Source organism: Pteropus vampyrus, unplaced genomic scaffold (assembly GCF_000151845.1).
Source record: "Pteropus vampyrus isolate Shadow unplaced genomic scaffold, Pvam_2.0 Scaffold23, whole genome shotgun sequence".
Taxonomy (NCBI): domain Eukaryota; kingdom Metazoa; phylum Chordata; class Mammalia; order Chiroptera; family Pteropodidae; genus Pteropus; species Pteropus vampyrus.
The window spans coordinates 7,566,761-7,587,792 of NW_011888804.1; the positions used below are offsets into that span (position 1 = coordinate 7,566,761).

General features: G+C 39.3%; 1 protein-coding gene across 2 annotated transcripts in view; it reads right to left on the bottom strand.

Moving 5' to 3' along the window:
• Positions 1-805: 805 nt before the first annotated feature.
• TAOK3 (TAO kinase 3) overlaps positions 806-21,032 on the bottom strand; it is a 152,355-nt gene continuing 132,128 nt past the window's right edge. For both annotated transcript variants that reach the window (XM_023528253.1, XM_011355842.2), the window contains 6 exons: positions 20,467-20,595; positions 16,790-16,993; positions 9,744-9,983; positions 8,115-8,327; positions 2,094-2,276; positions 806-1,065 (listed from right to left, as the gene is read on the bottom strand). In XM_023528253.1, the coding sequence (XP_023384021.1) occupies positions 904-1,065; positions 2,094-2,276; positions 8,115-8,327; positions 9,744-9,983; positions 16,790-16,993; positions 20,467-20,595 (1,131 nt within the window). In that variant the 3' untranslated portion in view covers positions 806-903. The remainder of the gene's footprint in view (positions 1,066-2,093; positions 2,277-8,114; positions 8,328-9,743; positions 9,984-16,789; positions 16,994-20,466; positions 20,596-21,032) is intronic.

Consider the following 21,032-nt stretch of genomic DNA (forward strand, 5'->3'; position numbering starts at 1 on the left):
GAGGTGGGGAGGAATAGGAGGAGGAAGTAAAAAAATTTGATCAGAGAAACAGTTAAAATACAATATGAAAATAAGTAATACCTCTCCTTAAATTCCTTCTATACACAAAATACACGATTTGCCAAAGCCCAATTTGTGCTACTGGGATTCTGTGAGCTCCTTAAGTGTATTCACATCCTCTGCAACAGCAGAAAATGATTATGATACAATCAGAATATGCTGAAGACAAGTTAAACTCTTGCCAGCAGGTTCTTAAAAATCACAAGATCTCTTCACCCCACCCACCCCCCAGCCCCAAAAAAGTAATAATATGTCACCACTGATATGTACATCACAATTAGTTTCTGTAAAATGTATCAAATTTTCAATCTTTAATAAAACTTTGTTTTTTTTTTTTATTCCTGATGAATAAATACCAAAAAAATAAAATAAAATAAAATAATGCAGCAGCTAGTTAAGGTGTAAGGCTGCGGATATTGTGTCTCTCTCCCCCTTGGCATTTATTATTATTTTTTTGCTTTACTTTCACAGATTGGTGGTAATGAGTGATTGCTTAAAGCAATATACATCCACTTTTTTGTTGTTGGTTTATTGGTTTTCTTAAAACTGTCTCCGAAGTTTTCACCGAAACATTTTGAATCACATCAATACTGTGACGTGTACTATGAATAGAAGAGATGGCCAGGTTTTGGCCAGCACTGAAAGCTGACACGGGGGGAGGAAGGGGGCCCCTGATGGAGTAAGAATAAACAGGCACTAGTCCGACACGATGTCAGTAAGAGTAAGAGAGAGAGAGAGAGTGAGAGCAACGCCCGTTAAAATGGGGAATGTGGTTTTGCAGGGTCTGAATTTTTTTGTTTTCTTTTTTTTTTTTTTTTTTGTAAATGGAAAAAAAATTTAATCTCATCTATAGTCCTCCTTAGGAAAATCTAATGTAACCAAATTCCCAAATCCCATTCTGAGGCTCTCCATGTCAAAAGTTTCAATCTCTCGCTCTTGCCTTTCCAATAGATACTTTATTCTCTCGCTGCGTTCCTTCTGAAGGGCAGCCAGCTCTTCTTCAATCTGAAATAAGCACAATGAGCAGTTCTTAATGGAAAGGATCTCCCAACAGGCACGCGTATGCACACATGTACACAGATGCACACACATGACACGCAACCCCACATAGCAACTGGGAGTAAACCAGACTGGGGCAGGTTGGGAGAGGCCTGTGATAAATGCCTGGTATCTAATTCATTATATATAAAACTTGCTCACAAAATAAAAATGTTTGGGGCCCACCTAGGGTTAGCCCTACCATCCTAGCAAGCCAAGCAGCTGGGCTGATCTGGGTCAGTATCCTTTCTCAGCAGGAGATGACTCAAGAGAAGCTAAAAGACACTCAAGCACAATTAGATTGTGCTGCTATCCCGTTGAGAACCAAATGCCCCCTGGGTCATTAGCAATTTAGTTCAAGAACAGGAGCTGGGAAACTAGTCTTTTACGTTGGTCTCAGGGAACTACCAGAAGAAAGCACAAATAACTGGTTAAGCAAATAAATGCTTAACAGCTTTGAGATGCTTTATGAAACCTTTTCTACTTCATATTCCTCAGCAACATCTAAAGCAATGAATATTTCAATGCAGATAACATTTATTATGCGTGGCAATATCAGCCTCTCTTCATTTTAATTTTTTTAAAGAGCCCTGCTGGTGATTTCTTTTCACTTTGAAATCGCTGAAAATAAAAGCCGAATCTGCATTTGGCTTCCTTGTGCCATTTAGCAGCCATGCTATCAGCTCATAGTACCTTTCATATGTCATATCAACTACCCAGTAACCCATGTGTTTCTCTGGCTATGAAGGTGGAGGGTTTCCTAGCAGAGTAATAGAAAGAGCTTAGACTGTGGGATCAGATTTATGCAGGTAACTTAACCATGTGGAGTCTTAGCATCCTGCCTGTAGAATGGAGATTATGCCTAAGTGGGCACTAAGCTAATGGTGCCCACTTTAATCCCCCAGCACATAGGCAGGGCTCGATAAATGGCAGTTCCCTAGGCTGTGCCCCACCCTCCACCCAGCTGTACAGGACCCAGAGGAACACTGTCATACCTTCTGCTCAAGATGTGCTCTACGCAGAGACACCCTCTGCTCTAGCTTCTGGAGCTCACGTTCATGTTGTGCCTCTGTTTGCATCTTGATTTTGCTCTGGTAGGCGTTGAGCAGCTCCATTTCCTGCTGGAGCTGTAGCCTCAAGGCCTGGCATTCTGCTTCTTGAGCCTCATCTAGCCGTAACTGCGGGTACAGAAGAAACACACTGTAATTCACTCCTAGCTCACAGTGCTTGGTGAGTACTGGAAGAGGTTTTGTTGTTTGGGTTGAAACAGGTTCCCTCAGAAAAACAGATGCCTTGGGTACATCCAGAGTTAGCAATCAAAAATAGTACACTCTGCCCAATGGGCTACAAACTTCTAAAAACACATTCTTTTCTTAAAACATCCCTTCTTAAGAAAACAAAAACATTTTTAAGAAAACCACACTGGCAAGAATGCTACACACCCCAGTGATCAAACCTGTGGGCTTTGGAGGCAGACTTCTGAGCTTGAATTCAAGCTCTGCCATTCACGTAGATGTGTCACCTTGGCAAGTTACTTAACCTCTCCAAGTCTCATTTATTTATTTTTACTTCAGGAAAGTAATAAGTTCCTACTGTCTAAGATTGGCGTGAGAGTGAAAGGAAAGAATTCATATAAAATCCTAGGCTTAGTTCTTGATGTATACCAAGTGTTCGAAAAATAGTAGCTGTTAACATTATTTTGGTTTTGACTATTTCCATATTTAGATAGCTTTAACCTGCAAACCATCATACATTTAGATATCCTTAGCTTTAAAAAAAAATTAGTCCAGTCTCCATAACACTTGAGGAATACACCATAGTACTGTTACACACTCATCAAGTAATGTTGGTCCCTCTTGTTGGCTAAGTTATCCTGTTGGCCAGCCAATCTAAAACTCAAGTGGCTCAGACCTGTTCCCCACAGTAGGTAGCCTTGATCATCTTAAGGGGCATATTCTGATTTGAAGCAGTGAAGTCCAGATTATAAGCCACACTGATACAGTTTCCCTTGCTTCTTGCAGCACCTAAATTAGGCCAACTCAGGTAGCAGAAATGCCAGTCTTAAAAGTGAATGTAGCTGGCCACGAGCAGGAGGATGTTTAAGGGATGATGGCCCTCCTGTCCCAGGCTTGGTTTCGTCTAGATTTAGCAGGCCATCAGTTTGGCTGGGAACAGTAAGATTAGAACCCTTGAATGAGACAGTTCTGTCTACCCTGAGTTCATCTGCATGTTTCCACATAGCCCACTTTGCCAAGATGCTTATCCTCTACCTTATGCTTCCTTCTCTATCTGTACAATTAGTGACAATTAACAGTATATCTCGATAGCATGATTGAGAAATGACTTTTTGAAATGTTGTTAGAATAGTTTTAGAAGGTTATTTGCATAGTATCTTCATTAGTACTTTTAGAGACATAAACTATATCAAACGAACACAAAATAATGTAATCATTATCAAGGTACTTTCCAATAATTAATCTTAACCAGCTTTCACTGAACCCCACTAAAGAGGACATCTTTCTTCCCATTTCCCTAATGAGCTATAAAGGGAGAAGAAATACTAGACACAATGAACAGTCAAACTGCAGCAGAAATAGCCTTACAGATAAATGCCAAAGAGTTTACTGGCTCCCAATGAGACTGTTACCGACTCTCTCTGGATATGGGAGCTTCCTTACCAATAAAGGAAATGACACGCTGTCCTTTTCTACCTGTTGCGTTGATTGCTATAAGTCCTGGCCAAGTGGGCGAGGGGCTCAACCTTTGGGCAGTTCAGACCACTGAAACGCCTCCATCTCCTCTTATTTCTGGCATTCTATTACAAATGTCAGTAACTATGTTATTCTGTACCAGCTCTGACTCTATAACAAAGTGCCAGTCTAGAAATCAGAGGACATACCAGTATTTGGTATTCATCACCCAAACATTCCATTTATAAAAGTATAGTAAATATCATGTATGTTTTCTCAAGTGGATCACACGGAAGAAAAGGATATGACAGAAGCAGCATAATGTAGTGGTGGCCAAGCATACAGGCTTACAGGCTCCCCTGCAAATAGGTTCAAATCCTAGCTCCACCACTAATTAGCCATGTGACTCCCTAAGTCAGGAGTGGGCACACTATGGCCCAAGGGCCAAATCTGGTTTGCTGCTTATTCTTGTAAATAAAGTTTTATTGGAACACAGACATGCTCATTCATTTATGTACTATTTATGTCTGCTTTTGTACTACAATAGCAGAGCTGAGCAGTTGTGACAGAGATCCTGTGGTCTCTGTGTGTGAGGCCTAAAATATTTACTGTCTTCCCTCTACAGAAAAAGTTTGCCAAATCCTGCCCTAAGCAAGTAGCTTTACTTCAATAAACCTTAATTTCCTCATAGGTCAATTTGGCTTAAAACGGTAACTACTTCAAAGGGGTTTCATAAAAATGAAATGAGATAACACTTATGAGACACTTAAAGCAGTGCCTGGCACATGGCATGCAGTCAGTGAAGGATAGCTGTAATTATCATACATATTTTATCTCTTCTCTGCCTCAGAGGAAAGGGTATTTCTCTCCTTTTATTCAAGGGCAATCATGAACCTATATTTCTGAACACGTCTCTCCCACTTACATAACAAACATACATTGAGCACTTGTGTGCCAGGTATTGATGCAGATGCTGAGAATACAAAGATGAACAAGACAAAAATTCTATCAACCTTTATGTCCCTGTCAGCTCTCCCTCCCCATCTTGTGCTCATTATGATCCTATCCCTCTACTTATTTGCTCACATTAAGGTCACTGATGACCACCTTGAAGGAGTCTTCATCTTACCTGAGCTCCCAAGCAGCATTTGATATTATGGATTGCCCTCTCCTTCCTGAAATCCTTCTCTTATCTTTTGAGATATCACACACCCTCTTGGTTTTTTCCTCCTTCCTCTCCTTTTCCAGCTACTCCTGACCTTACTGGGCCATTAAATGTGGGTGTTCCTAAGGCTTTATCATAGGCCATCTTCTTCCTCTAATCTCTCTTCTAAAGGCTTTTCCAAAGGCTTTGATTACAATCTGTATGCAAATAACCCCCACATTTCTACCTCTAAATCAGATTTCTCTTCTGAGGTCCAGGCTAGCTCATCTAGTCTACTAGAGACATCTTTACCTGGAAGTTTCCTAGGCCCTTAAGCTCAATATGACTAATATTAACTCATCTTCCTTCTTCACCATGAAGGTAAATGGCTCCATCGTCTAACATTTTGCTCAAACGAGAGACTGGGAAGCTATTCTTAATACCTCAGTCTCCACGTTCGATCTCTTACTAAAGGCTTTCAATTCCACCTCCTGCCTATCTCTCCAATTTAGTCACTTTTGCTTTATCTCAACTGCCCCCTCTCTAGTCTAGACACCATGCCCTCATGTCCAGGTAAAAGCAGCAACTTAATAATTGATCTTCTTATACCTGGTTCTTGCCATCTCTCAGGTCATTCTCCACATGTCATCACAATGATCGTTCAGAAATGCAAATCTGATGTCAGTCCCCCCCCTAATACTCTTCAATAGCTTCCCATTGCTTTTAGGATAAAGATCAAGATTTTAAAGAAAGTTTACAAGCCTCTACATGACCTAGCCCATTTTTTACCCTCCAGTTTTATTCTCATTTTAATATCTCCTCCTAGTTCTCTATATCCCAAACATAATGGACTTGAGAGTTCATTAAAAGTGCCACTGTCTTTCCTATTTTTACAAATGCAGTACCTTTTGCCTAGAATGTGCTCAGCTTTAAAAAATCAGTATGTCTTAGAGGCCTTTCCTGACTCTCCTTACCAGCCTAGCTCTCCTGGTTTATACTCTGTTAACACACTGCATTTGCTCTGCCATTTTACTGAGAAGATTTTTTTCAACGTCCCCCACTCTTCTATAAATTCCATGAAGATATGACTGATGACTGTCTTATTCACCACAGTATCCCAGGATGCCTGGGGCACAGTATAGACACTAAATAAATACTTATTGGATGAATGAATGAATGAATGAATATACTGGCTCCTATCCTCAGCCTAAGGACACGTTTAAGCCTTTCTCAATTAACAGAAGTCCCCCTTTAACTGTCTCTACCACTAGCTATAGTTCTTTTTCTCCTTTCCTTCTCTGATAAGGATCTTGGAAAAGCAATCTCATTTATGGTCTCTAGCTCACTTAATAATAACTTTTTCAATGCACTCTAATGCCTTCCATTTCCACCACTCTACTGATTGTTGGTGACAGTCAATGGACAAATCCACTGCTAGGTCCAATCGGTCTCTCTGTAACATGCAAAATCATCCCCTAGAAACATCTGTTCTGGCTTCAGTGATGTGCTCCCTCTGGTTCCCCTCCCATATTGCTGATTATTCATCTTCTTTGGACTACTTCTACTCAGCCTTCACACATTGGTGTCCACGACTCTGTCCTTAGTCCCCTCCCTCTCTAATTCTATTTCTTGTTCCTAGAAGATCTTAGGTATTCCTAACAGTAACGACTGCCGCCATATAACAATGATGCCAATCTTTTTGTCTTTAATCTTGACACCCTCTTGAACTACAGATTTCCATATTTGTACCTCTCTATTTGGATACCCAAATAGCCCAGATAACATGTCCACAACTCAGCCAATTATCTTTCAGGTATCCAAACTCATTCCTCCTTCTGATTTTCTATCTCGTTAAAATGATAACCCATTCATTCCACTGCTATCAAACCTACCTCTCAAACTGATCGCTAAGTTCAAGCTATTCTACCTCCTAAATATTTCTTACATCCTTCTCCCTCTTCACCATCTCTACCAGCACGTTTTCTCTTAGTTCAGGCCTTTATTCATTTTTTTTCCTTGGACTATTACAATAGCTTCCTGACAGGTCTCTTTATTTATGTTTGTGACATTACCGCCAGTATCATTCTATAACACAAATCTGATCCTGTCACCTTTTCTTAAAATAGGCTTCAGCAGCTCTCCATTGTTTATACAATAATGCCCAAACTCCTGGCTTTTGAGGATCTGACCCCTGACTATCCACCTGTTTCCGTTTATACTCCTGCTATATCGACTACTCATTGTTTTTCAAATGCACCATCCTCTTTCAGGGGGCTCAGTCTTTGCATACACAGTATCCTTTGCCAGGAATAGTTATTCTTCTTCTGCCTATTTGGCGAATTATTATTATTCTTTAAGATTCGTTTTGTGAAACCTTCACTGAAATACTGGGCAAGCTCCCATCCCTGGCTCACTGAAACCTTTATGACCTCTCCATGTTAGGCTCCCACAATCTTCCTTCTTGAACTTGGGGAATCACACCAAAGTTCTTTCAGTCCCCCAAATGCATACTTTCCACCTTTTGGACCTTGGCCTACATAGGTCTCTTTCTATGGAAACTGTTTACTTCAATAAATTCCTTCAAGCTCTTGGCTCTTTCTGGGAAGCTTTCTCTAGACCTGATAAGTTGTTCCGACTCATGCTCACACAGCCCCCAGCACCTCCCACTTCAAAGCACTTCTTTGCTTATTTTTATTGCTTAAGTTATCTGACCTCCTCACTTGGCTGACAAAAGTGTGAGGACAGGGACCAATTGTTGTCTTTCTAGCTCATCACTATCTCTGAGCCCAGCAGGGTGCTGAACACAGATGCTTAGTAAAAGTTCATTGAATGAATGTGTCTGTGTGTCTTATTCATCGATGCTTCACATTATTTGAGCAATCGTTGACGAATAAAAATATGATATTCTATGCATATCTACCACACTTTGCCCTCAAAATCCCTATGTGCCACAGGTCTGATTTAGCATGTTATTCCTTGAGTTCCATCTTATAATACACACTCCAGCAAGTATCCGCATTGGCGTGGCTTTATTCAGCGTCGTCATTTCCTCAGTTCTTTGGGCAGAAAAACACCAATATCCTAAATTTGTGCAAGAACCATCTTGGGAACAAAAGGCTGGATCTTGAGTTTTCTTGATTCCCAAAGCTCTTGAAGGCGTGGCACCGAACCTAACCACTTACCGCTTGAGAGGCCATCATTTCATTTATACTCTGTTCATACTGCTCTGCCAAAATGGCAAGTTTTCTCGTCTGCTCATCTTTCAGTGTCTTTAAGATTGTTTTGTGCTCATTCTTTGGAGTAACTTCCAACTGGTGATTCTTGAGTGCTTTATACTGTTTGGTCTGTACTTTGCAAGTGTCCTGAAACTGTTTTTTAATTTGCATTTCCATGGCCTGTGTGGAAAAGGTGACAAAAGGAAAATAAAGACACATCAGTAAATACAGAAAGTCTTCCATTCTATCACTATATTATAGGTGCAGTCACCCACATTACGAGTCTATCATAATGAAAATAAGACATGACACAGACAAGAGTCAACTCTACCAATACTTTTGGTTATATATTAAATAAATAGAAGTGATTTTGAATTTATGAATGGATTAAAAACTGAATTTTTACAAGGGATCACAACTCTAAGTGGGTTGGGAAATACTATGAAGCTTAGTTTGTTAAAGTTTGTTCATTATTTTAATGTTTCCTAGTCAAAATTCTCAATGTTTTCTATTATTAATTGTTTTGCCCTTTTTTTTTTTTTTTTTTTAAACATATGAAATAGTTATAAGTGTTTTAATGTGCTTGTCTACTCGTTTTTTTTTTTTTTTTTTGGTCATGATTCCCTACCCCATCCCCGGTTTCCAAGTGATGGCAACATACAAGGCAGATCTCACTGCTGTGTTTCCTTGACAATTCCACTAAATTTCAGCATAAATAAAAAGGAAAAGTGATTTCATTTTCCCCCATTAAGAGGTTATACTTGGGTATTTTTAAGACCAACAGGCGTTCCATCAGGTTGCCTCATAGTCACATGTGTGCTTCATGAACAACACCTGGAGGAGCTGTGATTACAGGGATCACTAATTAGACAGGTTAGGATTTGGCTAGAGAGGAGCATGGCCAGAGTGTTCGAGGTTGGCCTCATATCTGTATCAACAGTGACAAAGTCTTCCTTGACATATAGCAATGGCTTAGTCCAAATAGCTTGTTAATTAGCACTCAGTTAAAATTACCTGAGGCAGTAAGGGCCAAAGGGCAGGGGTAATAAGTGCCCGGCACAAATAGATTCACTCCTGACTCCCATGCCCATGACAGATGTCAGATGTCACCAATAAATCATATTCTTCCATAAAAGCTTGGATGTGGCTTTAAAGTCTTTCTGAATACAGCAGCACTTAAGGTAGTGACTGCTACTAACAATAATGTGAGTTGGCATGAGGATGAAATTTATCCTCCCTATACCTGCCAGGTAACGGTCTCATTTCCTAGTTTTAGAACCATGGACTGCTATTAGTCCATATGCTATAATTTTAAAAAGGGCAGATCATGAAGGGGTCAGAGAAATCACCTAATAGTTAACAAAGAAAAAGTATAACGGTTTGCAAACCACGTTGCCCAGCAGCATCTCCTCGGGAATTTGTTTTATACAGATTCTTGTGCTTCACATCTGGAGAGTCTGATTCAGAGGTATGAGGCCCAGGAATTTGTAAGTTGCCCAGGCGACACTGACAATTACCCAGGTGTAGGAACCATTGATCCAGTCCAACTCCATCCTGGAGCGCAAACAGGGAAATACTTCACTTTCTTCTCCTTACCTTTAAGTTTTTTGGCTGTTGCCGAAGTTCCATGACATGCTTTCTGTGCAGTTCCCTTTCTCGCCTCTTATTGTACTCCAGCTGGTTTTCCAGTTCAGTCTGGTGCTGTAGACGGATCAGATCCATGCGTAGCTTCTGTAATGTGTGCAGCTGCCTGTATTCTAGCTCTCGGGTGGACTCGTCGTGCCTGATAAGCATGGCGTGCTCCATCTCCTTCTGTGTCCTCTTTTTATTTAGTTCCTGCATTTCAGAACAAAAGATAAATGGAGAGAGGTGAATGGGGATGAACTGGAAGGACTGCACAACTGAGTGAGGGATGGCAATGAATGGCACGACTACCTCTTAATTAAACCCATTAATGTTTGGCAGCATGACCTAATGAGATGAGATTAACAATCCCTGGAGATTTAGGTTCTGTATGTGGGTCCACCATTTACAAGATGGGCAACTTCACAGCCATCACAGACACACTAGCTGTAAAATGGGATTAATTTTACTTGAGCCTTTCTTACCTCACAGAGCTGCTATGATCCTTAATTAGGTTATGTGTTACACACAGGTCTAAATAAATGTTTCTTCAGTTAAGCAAACCACTGGTTCTTAACCCTGGCCGTCCACTAAAATCATGCGAAGAAGCTTTTATAACATAAGAAGCCTTAATCCCACAAGCTGAAATTCTGATAATTGTCTGCGGTGGGACGGTGACATCAATATTTTTAAGTTCTACAGGTGATTCTAATTCACAGTCAGAGCTGAGAATCATTGAATTAAACTGACAATGTCTGCAATGTTCTTATGGGAAAATACCCTGTTTTCTGCATGTATCAGAAGTAGGCCAATTGCCTAGTTTTTAAAATCTCAGAGTTCACAGCATGCTGGGAAAAAGCAGAAGAGATCTCTTCCCTTTCATCTTTTCCATAACAGACTGTTTGATCATTTCTAGTTCTAATCGTCCTGTTTTTTTTCCAGTTCTACTCATGTCTTTCTTTTTTTATTGAAGAGGGGAAAAGAATGAAAACTAGAAAAAAAGGCAGGGAGGGAGAATTTGGGTAAAATTTTTTCATTCATCAGTTCAAGAATATTTCCTGAATGGCACTATATCAAAGATTTGAACCATGTGTTCTGGGTACATAAAAATATTTACTAACCTATGACTCTGCCCTCAGCTTGCTAATACTGTAATAGGGAACAGACATGTATTGAAGTATATGCTCAGCTCACAGCTGGCTGAATCAATCTATTTTCCCTCTGGGAAATTTGGAATTCGAATTCAGAGACAGTTAATCTTTACGTGCGGCTGGAATTGAGGGGCATGTAAAAACTACATATGTGGTAGCTATCTGCTGTTATGAGTGCTGAGGATTAGGGAAAGCTGGGTTTTGGAGCAAGAAGAATGAAAAAGCGAGAAGAAGGAAGCATAGGGTAGGGGTTCCCAACCTCTGAACTGTGGACTGGTACTGGTCTGTGGCCTGTTAGGAACAACATAGCAGGAACAACATAGCCGCTACCCAGCACTAGCATTAGATTCTCATAGGAGCACTGGTCCCCAGTGCCAAAAAGGTTGAGGATCGCTAGCGAAGGGAATATACTGACGCCCAAGTTCCAGGCTGGTTCTAAGCTGCCTGTAGGTCCAGCCATATTATTGCTATTGGGTTTTATGAAACAGTCTTATATTTTTGTAGTAAATTTCTTGCTTTTGGCTCAAATAAATTTCAGTAATGTGTAAAGAACCTTAATGAATGCAGGGAAATAAGTTTTATGTATACATTTTTAAAAGGGAAGGCAAGGTTGGAAGTGATAGTGCTATAAAAGAGGTAAAGATTTTATGCTGTAAGATTTCTGAAAAGGGTTGTATTACCACTAGTGCAAAAGGCCAAGGAAAGGGGAAAGCTTTTAAGCTGGACTTTAAATTAGAACAATGGGATGCCTCAACAACGGGACATCCACGATTGAGGAAAATTTTATCTTCATAGAATTTTCAATAACATTTGTATACTGGTGTGGTTGAGAATATCTCGCAAACTTGGGCCTTCTATCTATTTGAAGAGAAGTCCTTTAAATAGCACGGCATCTATTACTGGAGCTAAGTCGCTAATCATTCATTCAGTCAACAAGTCTTTGTTGAGCGCTCTGTATGTATCAGGCATCGTTGTCGGCAGTAGGGATAGAGTAGTGAATAAGTACATCCTCCTTATGGAGTTTATTTTCTACTGGAGAAATATCAGAAGTGCAATTTACATTTGTTTTAAGGTATGAAAGATAAGATCTCAGAGCATCTCCCCCACATCTCTTCCTGCATTTTTTCCCCTCTTTTTTATTTTTCCTCTTTACCTGGACCATCAAATGTCTTCTTTTAAAAATCACTAACTGGCCCCTAGGTGGCACTAAAGGACAGTGAGCCCTTCCCAGAGTCTAAAGCTATTCTAGTCTAGTGACCGAGAGAAAGCCAAGAAAAGCCCTTGAAATGGGTAAATGTCCTGTCCTAGGTCACTATATCATTTTGAACGTCTGAGTATCAGGATTCCTAATATTGGGCACTTATACATTCCACATTTTCCTAAACTGAGAAGTCCAAACTGAGTCTGAGTTGCCCAGAGCCCCGAATCTCATGGGGAAAGAAACAGAAAATACAAAATAAACACTTTTGGAAGAAATCAAATGCTTCGCTTTATGTTTAATAAAATGCTTTGGAATGTTCACAGAACACCTGGGTTACAAGCGATTGGTCTTTATAATAAACCACCCAGTAAATTCTGATATATACTAAAGTTTGAGAATCAATAGAAAAATAGTCAGGGTGCGAGTCAGTTTCAGCTCTTCCATTGACTCTTTATGTATGCTTTTGGGCAAGTCTCTTAATCTACGTTTTAGTTTCCACAGGTGTAAAGTGCAGAAAACTTTTCCACCATTCTTGTGAAGATGAAATGAAAGACCATAAGAACACGCTTCAGAATACATGTGTCATTATTATTTTTCTGTATTCAGAAATGAATATCTTAAAACTAGTTTTTATAAACTGTTAGAAAAGTGAGAGAAACATGATACTGAAATGACCTTTCTATTATAATTGTAGGTTGTTCCCTTCACCTTTAATTCATACATCTGAATTGCTGAGATGTAAGTTAGTAAACTGTCTATAATATTTTAAACCGTGGCAAAAAACATTATTCATCTTATGAGCCCAGTGCTACGCCTATGTAATAATGTGTAATGTGCTTTCAAGTCTTAAAAATGATTTTGTATATTTTACTTATAATTGCAACCCTCTGAGGTGATAAGATTTTAAGGATTCACCCCTTTTAAATATGATAGTAAGGAATTTGAGAACTGAGAGACTAATATAAGTTCATACAACTTTTGCAAAGCAGAACTGAGGCTAAAACACAAGTTTTTAGGTATTCAACATTTTCCATTAAAAGATGTCCCAGTGAGGGCTTCTATTTTCTTGTTTTATGCTTTTGCAGTCTGTGATACAGATTGTGAAGAATTCCTCTGCTCTATCTAGACAATGCAGTGGTTGTTCCATCTGTCCAAATGACATAACATACAATAGAGCCACATCATGTGTACTTTTAGCTTACAAATTCAACAAAATAAGCTGAGCAAAAATACAAAAACAAGTGTGATGGTTCAGGTGATTCTGCCCACCAGTGCACTCAATGCATACACGCCCTGAAAGGAGTGTGAGGAAACACATAGCTCCCTTTCCACAGTTCACATCACAGACTGTGAGCGTCTTGCTAAGCTGAGTATGAGCTCAGTATTGAAATGTAGGTACTTTTCAAACACCGTGGCCCCTAAGCACTTCATCAGACTTTATGTGAATCTGCCTCCTGTGTCAGACGTGGATCCAGGGTGTGTCCCCCTAATAAACCCTTTCCAACTGTGACCCAACCATTCTAATTAAGTTTCAAAAGAAGTACAGTTGACTTCTGTGAAAGCAGCTGATCTCACTCAAGTCAAAATTTTTGTACTCATGCCCACTGAGGTTGAGTAAGAACTAGAATTCAAACTTTTAACTGGAGATGTTGTTAGCCTAAGACATTTAATGCTTTCTTAGTTTCAGTTCTTACTTTCATAACTGCCTAGAAAATAGTGAGCATCTGTGTGCAGTGATGAGAACGGAAGAGGTTCGACTTAGTCTAGGTTGATCTTTTAAAATGTTTTCAGTAATTAAAAGGATTGCTAATACTCAGTTTTGGCAAAGATACAAGAAAAGAGGGTACTCTTTGTTGGTGGGAGCATATAAACCCTTTTAGAGGGCAATTTGGCAATATCTGTTAAAAATTTAGATGTATCCATTCTGACCCAGAAATTTCACTTATGAAAATATATCCTACAAAATGCTTGCATTTGCCTAAAAAGATCTATGTACAAAGATGTTTCCTGTAGTATTGTTAGCAATATTGTAAAACTTCAACAAAATATCCACTAAGAAGTACTAAATAATATAGCCATGCCCACCACCACCAATACTATTAATATTTAAAAAGAATGAGGCAGAGTCAAATGTTCTAGATAGTAAATGAAAAAAAAAGTTACAAAACTGTGTAGTGGGAGTCTGTTTTTTCTTTTTCTTTTTCTTTTTTTGTAGGTTCAGTATCCATTTCCCCTTCCTCTGTTAACCAGCTCCTCTTTTTGCTTGGGGGTGGGAGGAACTACTCCACCCTATCTGGAATTAGAGATTAAGGGAGTGAGCACATTACTCAATCAAGTTCTCTCTCTCCTAGGAATTTGAATCTTAAGCAGCAACCAAACAAAAATTAAACGTGGTTGGAGGCGATACGTTCAAATGGTGGTGCTTGAGCAATGTCCATTAGCTCTTGCTCTCTAGATCAAGGAAGTTGCTTTTCTAACTTGCTTCTTCATCTTTTCCAGTGTGATTCTTCAGCTTTGTCACCTTCCCCATATCCTTCCAATAAATTCCTTTCTGGCTAAGTCAGCCAGAGTTTGGTTTTGTTGCTTGCAAATCAAATAAACCTGCTGATACTAATGTAATCTTATTTTTGTAAAGTTAAAGTTATCTATAATATATATTAAACTATATGGATGTATCCATATGTACATAAAAAAATCTGGAAATTATATGCCAAATTAATGGTGACAGTCTCAGGGTAGAGACTGGGTGGATGGAAATATCAAGAACTTTCACTACTCTGTATTTTTCTATATTTGCTTCTTTGGTGTCCGATTAATGTTATAAAAAAAACACTTTGAACATTTTCACGAAGTTCTGGAATAAGACTAAACAAAAGAAAATCTAGACTCGTAGTGCTATTCTTTGCTCAAATGGTTAGAACCTGATACTAATGAAGTCACAAATATAGTTTCTATCATTTGAGGGGAATAATTGTCTACTACAGCTTTTATGGGCACTAACTGCCCCTTAGCCTCAGACACCTTCCCAATATGTGCTATTAGAATAATAATAATTGCCAGATGAAAAGAATCCCAAATATGTTATTTTCAACTGGCTACTGGACTTTTTCATTTAGACTCTTTTAACTTCTAACAAACTCAACATGTCTGGTACTGAATTAATCAATTTCTTACCAACACATCTCTCTAAGCTTCTCTGTTTCCATACAAATTTGCATTTCTCCAAGCATTAAACCCTAGAAATAACTTTGATTCTACTTTCATCTTTTCTCTTATATTCTATTGTATGCCAGGTCCTGTTTATAGTTCAAAATACATTTCAAATCCATCTCTCTTCAACAACTACCACCACCATCTACCATTGATCTCTTTGCTAACACAGTGTTTCTCAACTTTTTTGTTTTTTCCATTATTATCCCCATCAGGGGCCTTTTTAGACTCCCCATCCCCGACCATCTCTACTCCTGAAATGTTAACACCATGATGTACAGTTAATGTACAGTGGCCCTTAGAGGGCTATGTGTTGTTGCAATATCTAGGACCTCATCCCTCACAAGAACCCATTTTCACCCGCCTAGGAGCAATATCATCCCCACCAAGATTGATTGCACGGTCTAATCAATCTGTGTTGTCACCAAACTGGGCTGACCTCTCTAAAGTAAAATTTTAGCCATAATACTCATTGCCTGGCTCAAAAATGTTCAGTAGTTTCTTCTTCTTCCAATGAGATGAGATAACACAGATAACTTCAGATAAAGACCCTGAACCTGGCCCATAATTACATGTGGTCAATAAATTTGAGTTTGCTCCACCCTTTTTTCTTGCTATTGGAATACTGCTCTCGAAAAAGTTATATCAATTCACATTCCCAGTTAAGTGTACCTGAAGTGCTTGTTTCTCTTGTGCAGGTAAACACTGTCTTGTTTTGTTTTTTTTAATCAAACTTTGGTATTTTTACCAATGTGCTAGCTCATTCGTGAGGGTTTCTCTCTCTCTGATTGTTCCAGGTCACAATGATTTCCTATGACCCTTGTATCTGCACCTGATTCACATTCTCTGTTTCTCGCCTCAGTGAATAACATCATATTCTCCAGTTCCCCAAAATTTGGGAAAGCCATTTCTGACTCCTCCCTCTTCTGAAATTCTCATACCATTTGGTCCAAATTATTTTCAGTTCACTTCAGAAATGTTTCTCAGATCTAATCTCCAAAGGAGATATGGTTTCTCGGAAGCCCTGGTGTCTGTAGCACAGAGCCTGTATCACAAAGGAGGCTCTCTGTAAGTGCTAGAAGACTGAATGAATGAACTTAATTATAGAACACCACAATGCTAAATGTTTCATGTGGAATCTCAAAAACACAAGTCTTTGACAAGCAGCTGAAAGCAAAAATTCTCTACTCTACCTCTTGGGATCCTCCACTGCATGATAGCTGATACTAGATGTTCAATAAAATTCTACTACATTTATTTGGAAAAAGTTGATTTCTTGTTCTATAAATGGGTATTCTCTGATCAGTCGTAAATCCATTCCCTGACTTTTTGTACACCTACTTTGCATTAGGCACTGTGCTAAAGCCTATAAAGGCTAAGGATACAGGAACGGACAAAACAGACGTGGTCATGATCCTCGCAAAGTTAATGACAATAGCTGGGAACATCATAAATACCTCCCGAATGTTCTGCTGCTCCACCTCGTGCCGCTTGATCATTATTTTCCGCTTGAAGAAACGACAGTTTTTGTCGTAGTACAGTCTCTGCTGAGTGAGAAGGTGGGCTTCCTCTTCGGCCTGTGTGTGCTGCAAGTTCTCTTTATGCTTGGATATCCGCTCTTGCTTTTCTTTCTTGGGTGTGCTATGGTCCTCATTCATCTCCTTCAAACACATACACACAAAAGGGGGAAAAAAAAATACACATGCCGGTCTCATTAGCCAAAGGAACTATAATAGTTTATTGCAATGTTAAATTAAATTATTTGGAAGGCAAAAGAGAATGCAAGGACAAAAAGACTTGGTGTTGCACATCTCCTCAACATTTTTTTAATATCGATTAATTGAATATTAAGTGAGAGGGAGACTTGTTTCCGTGTGGCCTCTCACTCTGGCTTCTCACTCTCAGAAATTACTTGTTCACTTATTCAACTGATACACATTTACCGAGTTCTTATGTGACAGGCACTGTGTAAGATATAAGGATATAATAGTGAACAAAAGAACATGATTTTTACCCTCATGAGGCTTTACAGTCTACAATAAAAAAATTAATCAAAGAACCATAGAAATGAACTGAAAAATTACTGTGATAACTGCAATGAAGGTGAGTACTTGGTTCTACAAGGAAGTTTAATAGAAAATATTAAACCTTAGTAATAACTAAGCTGAAATTTGAAAAATTGTAGGTGTGAACCAGTCAAAAAGGAGAGGGAAGAATACTCTGGGTAGAGGGAACAGCATGTGCAAAATCTGTAGGTTGGGTTAACTGAAACACGTTATAGTCAAGGACTGAAAGGCCAGAGTGTTGTGCAGTGTCACATGAAATGAGGCTGGACAGATAGACGGGACTGGTAGAGGCCTTAGAGAACAGGACACTGACCTTTGGCATAGAAGAAGTAGATATTATATGTGTGTGCTGGGGAGGGTGTCATAATGAGATGCATTTCAAAGAGATGACTCTGGCTCCCATGTGGAGAACAGAATGAAGAAGGCAAGAGTGTGTCCATGGAGACAGCCAGGAGGCTAGTGCAATGGTCCAGGTGAGAGAAGATGGTAGCTTGGACAAAGAGGGTGATGAAAAGACCAACAGAGGCAGATAGATTTCAAAGACAGGAGGTAACACTGCAAATGTCACTCATTTGAATTTCAGGAAAAAAACATTATTCATTTGGGACCAGAGGGTAAACAAAAACTTATATTTCAAAAAGCACAAATTTCATAGTTATTCCAGCCCATATGGGTAAAGGAAAGAAAGCAGTGAATCAGAACAGTTAAGAAGATGTTCATTTGTAGGGAAAGTAAGATGACCCCTTTTAGAGAAAGTACAGTGTACTCTTTGTTCATATTGTTCCTATGGACAAGTTTGACCTACAATATTTGGTTAACTACTCAGTTCAAATCTCTTTTAACTGCTAATGCCTATGCTATTTAATGTTTTGTGATGCGGACATCACACATTATTTAGATTATTTTTGTACTTAGTCAAGAAGTCCTTGTAAATCAAATTTTAACTTTCCTGTTTTAGGGGAAATATTAGAATCAACAAGAGCAAGAGCTGTTTCCAGCATGATGTGAGCGGGGATTTCAACAGAAAGGCTGGCTGACTCGTTTCTTGAGGCCTTCGCTACTCAGCTTGGTATGTACCACTGCACTGCACGCCCAAATTCAAATATGATCCTAAAAATTCACTCTAAAATCAAGAATAAATTTTTTCTGGACCATCCCTCATTCTTTATTTCCCACACCTCTGTTATCTATCAAAAGTGGGGATAATGGAGATTGTTTTATCATCCCAAGGACAATACCTTCAAGTATATCAGTATCTAAATATACATGTCACTTTAAACAGTTTGACCTAAGCTTTACTTTATATGGAGTAATATTAGCTTTGCACAGAAAGGCTTATTTGAGGATATCTCAAATTGCGTTTAGGCTTGTTTTCCTTCATGAGCGTGTTGAAAGACTTATAAGTGTAGGCCTACAGTCACCTGGACTCATAAATCTGAGTACGGTGAACCAAAAATAGCCTTATGCCTAAAGGCTGAGTGGGGACTCTTGAATGCTGTTCTGTGGGAGAATTTTCTAAAGGTGGAGTTCATGCAATCTCCAATGCCATCGTATTACAAAAGCTCAGAATGGTGGCTGCAGTCATAAAGAATGGCCTCCAGAGCAAAAGTAAACACATGGAGTTAGGAATAAGAATATATTTGCAGCTGAGAAAATTTCAAAATTTCTTATTGAAAAATCATAACCTCTGTGATCCAAAAACATCTTTCCATGATGACATAATAATTAGGCTCAAGCAAAAACTAAGAGAAAACAGAGAGAATGTGAACCTTTTTAGCTGGGCGATTTCTCTCTACAGCCTGGTTCTCTCAGCCTTACATGGTGTTAGAGAGTCTTCCCATTTAGGCAATGTGGATTAAATACAAATTTCTCAGGCCCAGCAATTACCAGTGGCTCATCTGGGCAGGGCAAAAGATCCCGAGGCCCACCTCAAACCACTTGCTTTCACTTCCTAACTGAAAAAAGAACTGGAGAGGAACCTTGCTAAGTTTCATATTATTAACTTAGCATATGAGCTCAAGTGAATGATTTCATATACTAGAGCAATGTCTCATTAAATTCTATTAAATCTTAATATGCTAGTAGTCTACAAGTAAGAAATCTTAGATCTAAAGAGAAGGAAAGTCTATGGAACAGTAGGCAATTCACCTGTAAGTACAAGTGAAAGGAGAACTGAAGAAATTTGCGTGTTCATATCAAACTCGGGAGGACTCTGGAGCCACTAGTGGTTTTCAACAAACATTCAAGAATCGATCGTTCATTTATCAAATATGCACACATACCAGACATAGGGATATAGTCATGGGCACACAAAACAATGTCATGGTCTCTGCTTAAATCGCTTACTAGCTAGTAGGGAAAGTGACATTTAAGTTAAGGTGGTAATAAACCATCCTAAATCTTATAAGGAGGAGGAGTGGGAATTAACAGCAGAACTGCGGTCAAGGAGGGATTTGGGGTGAGGATTGGGGAGAGCATCCTGGTGGAAGAAACAATATGAGCAAAGACCCTGGAGAAGGGCAGAGCTTGATATTTTGAGGAACCAAAAGGTGACCATCGTGGCAGGGGCAGCAAAGAGTTAGGGGTGGGGTAAGCAGGTAGGGGGAAAATACTGGTGTGAGGTGAGACTGTAGGGACTTCTAGTATTTTGATCTATCTTAAGAGCCATGTGAAGCCAATAAATGTTAAAATCATGAGGTGATATGACTAGATTTATAGTTTGAAAAGATCACTCTGGCTGAAGTGTGGAGAATAAAGTAGAAGTAGGCCAGAATGGTTTAAAGTTAGACCAAATGATTCCTGAAGTATGGTACCTAGACTAAACCACCAGCATTGTCTGGGAACTTGTTAGGAATGCATATTTCAAACTCCACCCCAGACCCATTGAATCAAGAAAATATAAGGGTGGGTTAGCAATCTGTTTTAATAAACATTTCAGGTGATTCTAAAGTTGAGTTTGATAATCAATGGCTTATGGACTACAAATTGATCACAATATAAGATGAATCAATTTTAAGTTCCAATAATTCTAATGGTAACTTGGTGACTATAATTATTGGTACTCTTACCTCTTTTATTTTTTCCTTACAAATCTTATACTGCTTCTTTTGACTTTCTAAGAAAGTTGTCAAATCTTTCTTCTGCTGGGCCAAGATCTGCTGCTGGAACTTCTTCTCATCTGCTGCGGCTACCTTTGCCTGATAAAAAAAACAAATACGATCTTGGATGAATTGTTCTTTACACAGAATTCAGCTACTCATATTCTCCAGGCAAGGAGGGAGAGAGGGGGAGGGGGATAAAGGGGGAGAAGGAGAGAGAGAGAGGGAGAGGGAGAGAGAGTGCGCTCACATGCTTAATTACTGAAACACCCCTGGCACCCTGTCCCCAGTCACTCTATCCCCAGGGAGCACATGTTTACCCCTGCTTTTCCACACTATGTAAGCCTTAAGGGTGGGAGGGGGGTGGTGGTGGCAGGGAAGGTGACAAGTTTAGCACTGCTAGTACCTGGGTAGGCAGGTCTGCTTAATTTTATTCACTATTATTAGGCCCATTTTCCTTCAGACATAAATAACTTCTCCCAGCTAACACTTATCAGTAATAAAGGTGATATTTTGACTATCTGTCTGACCCTCTT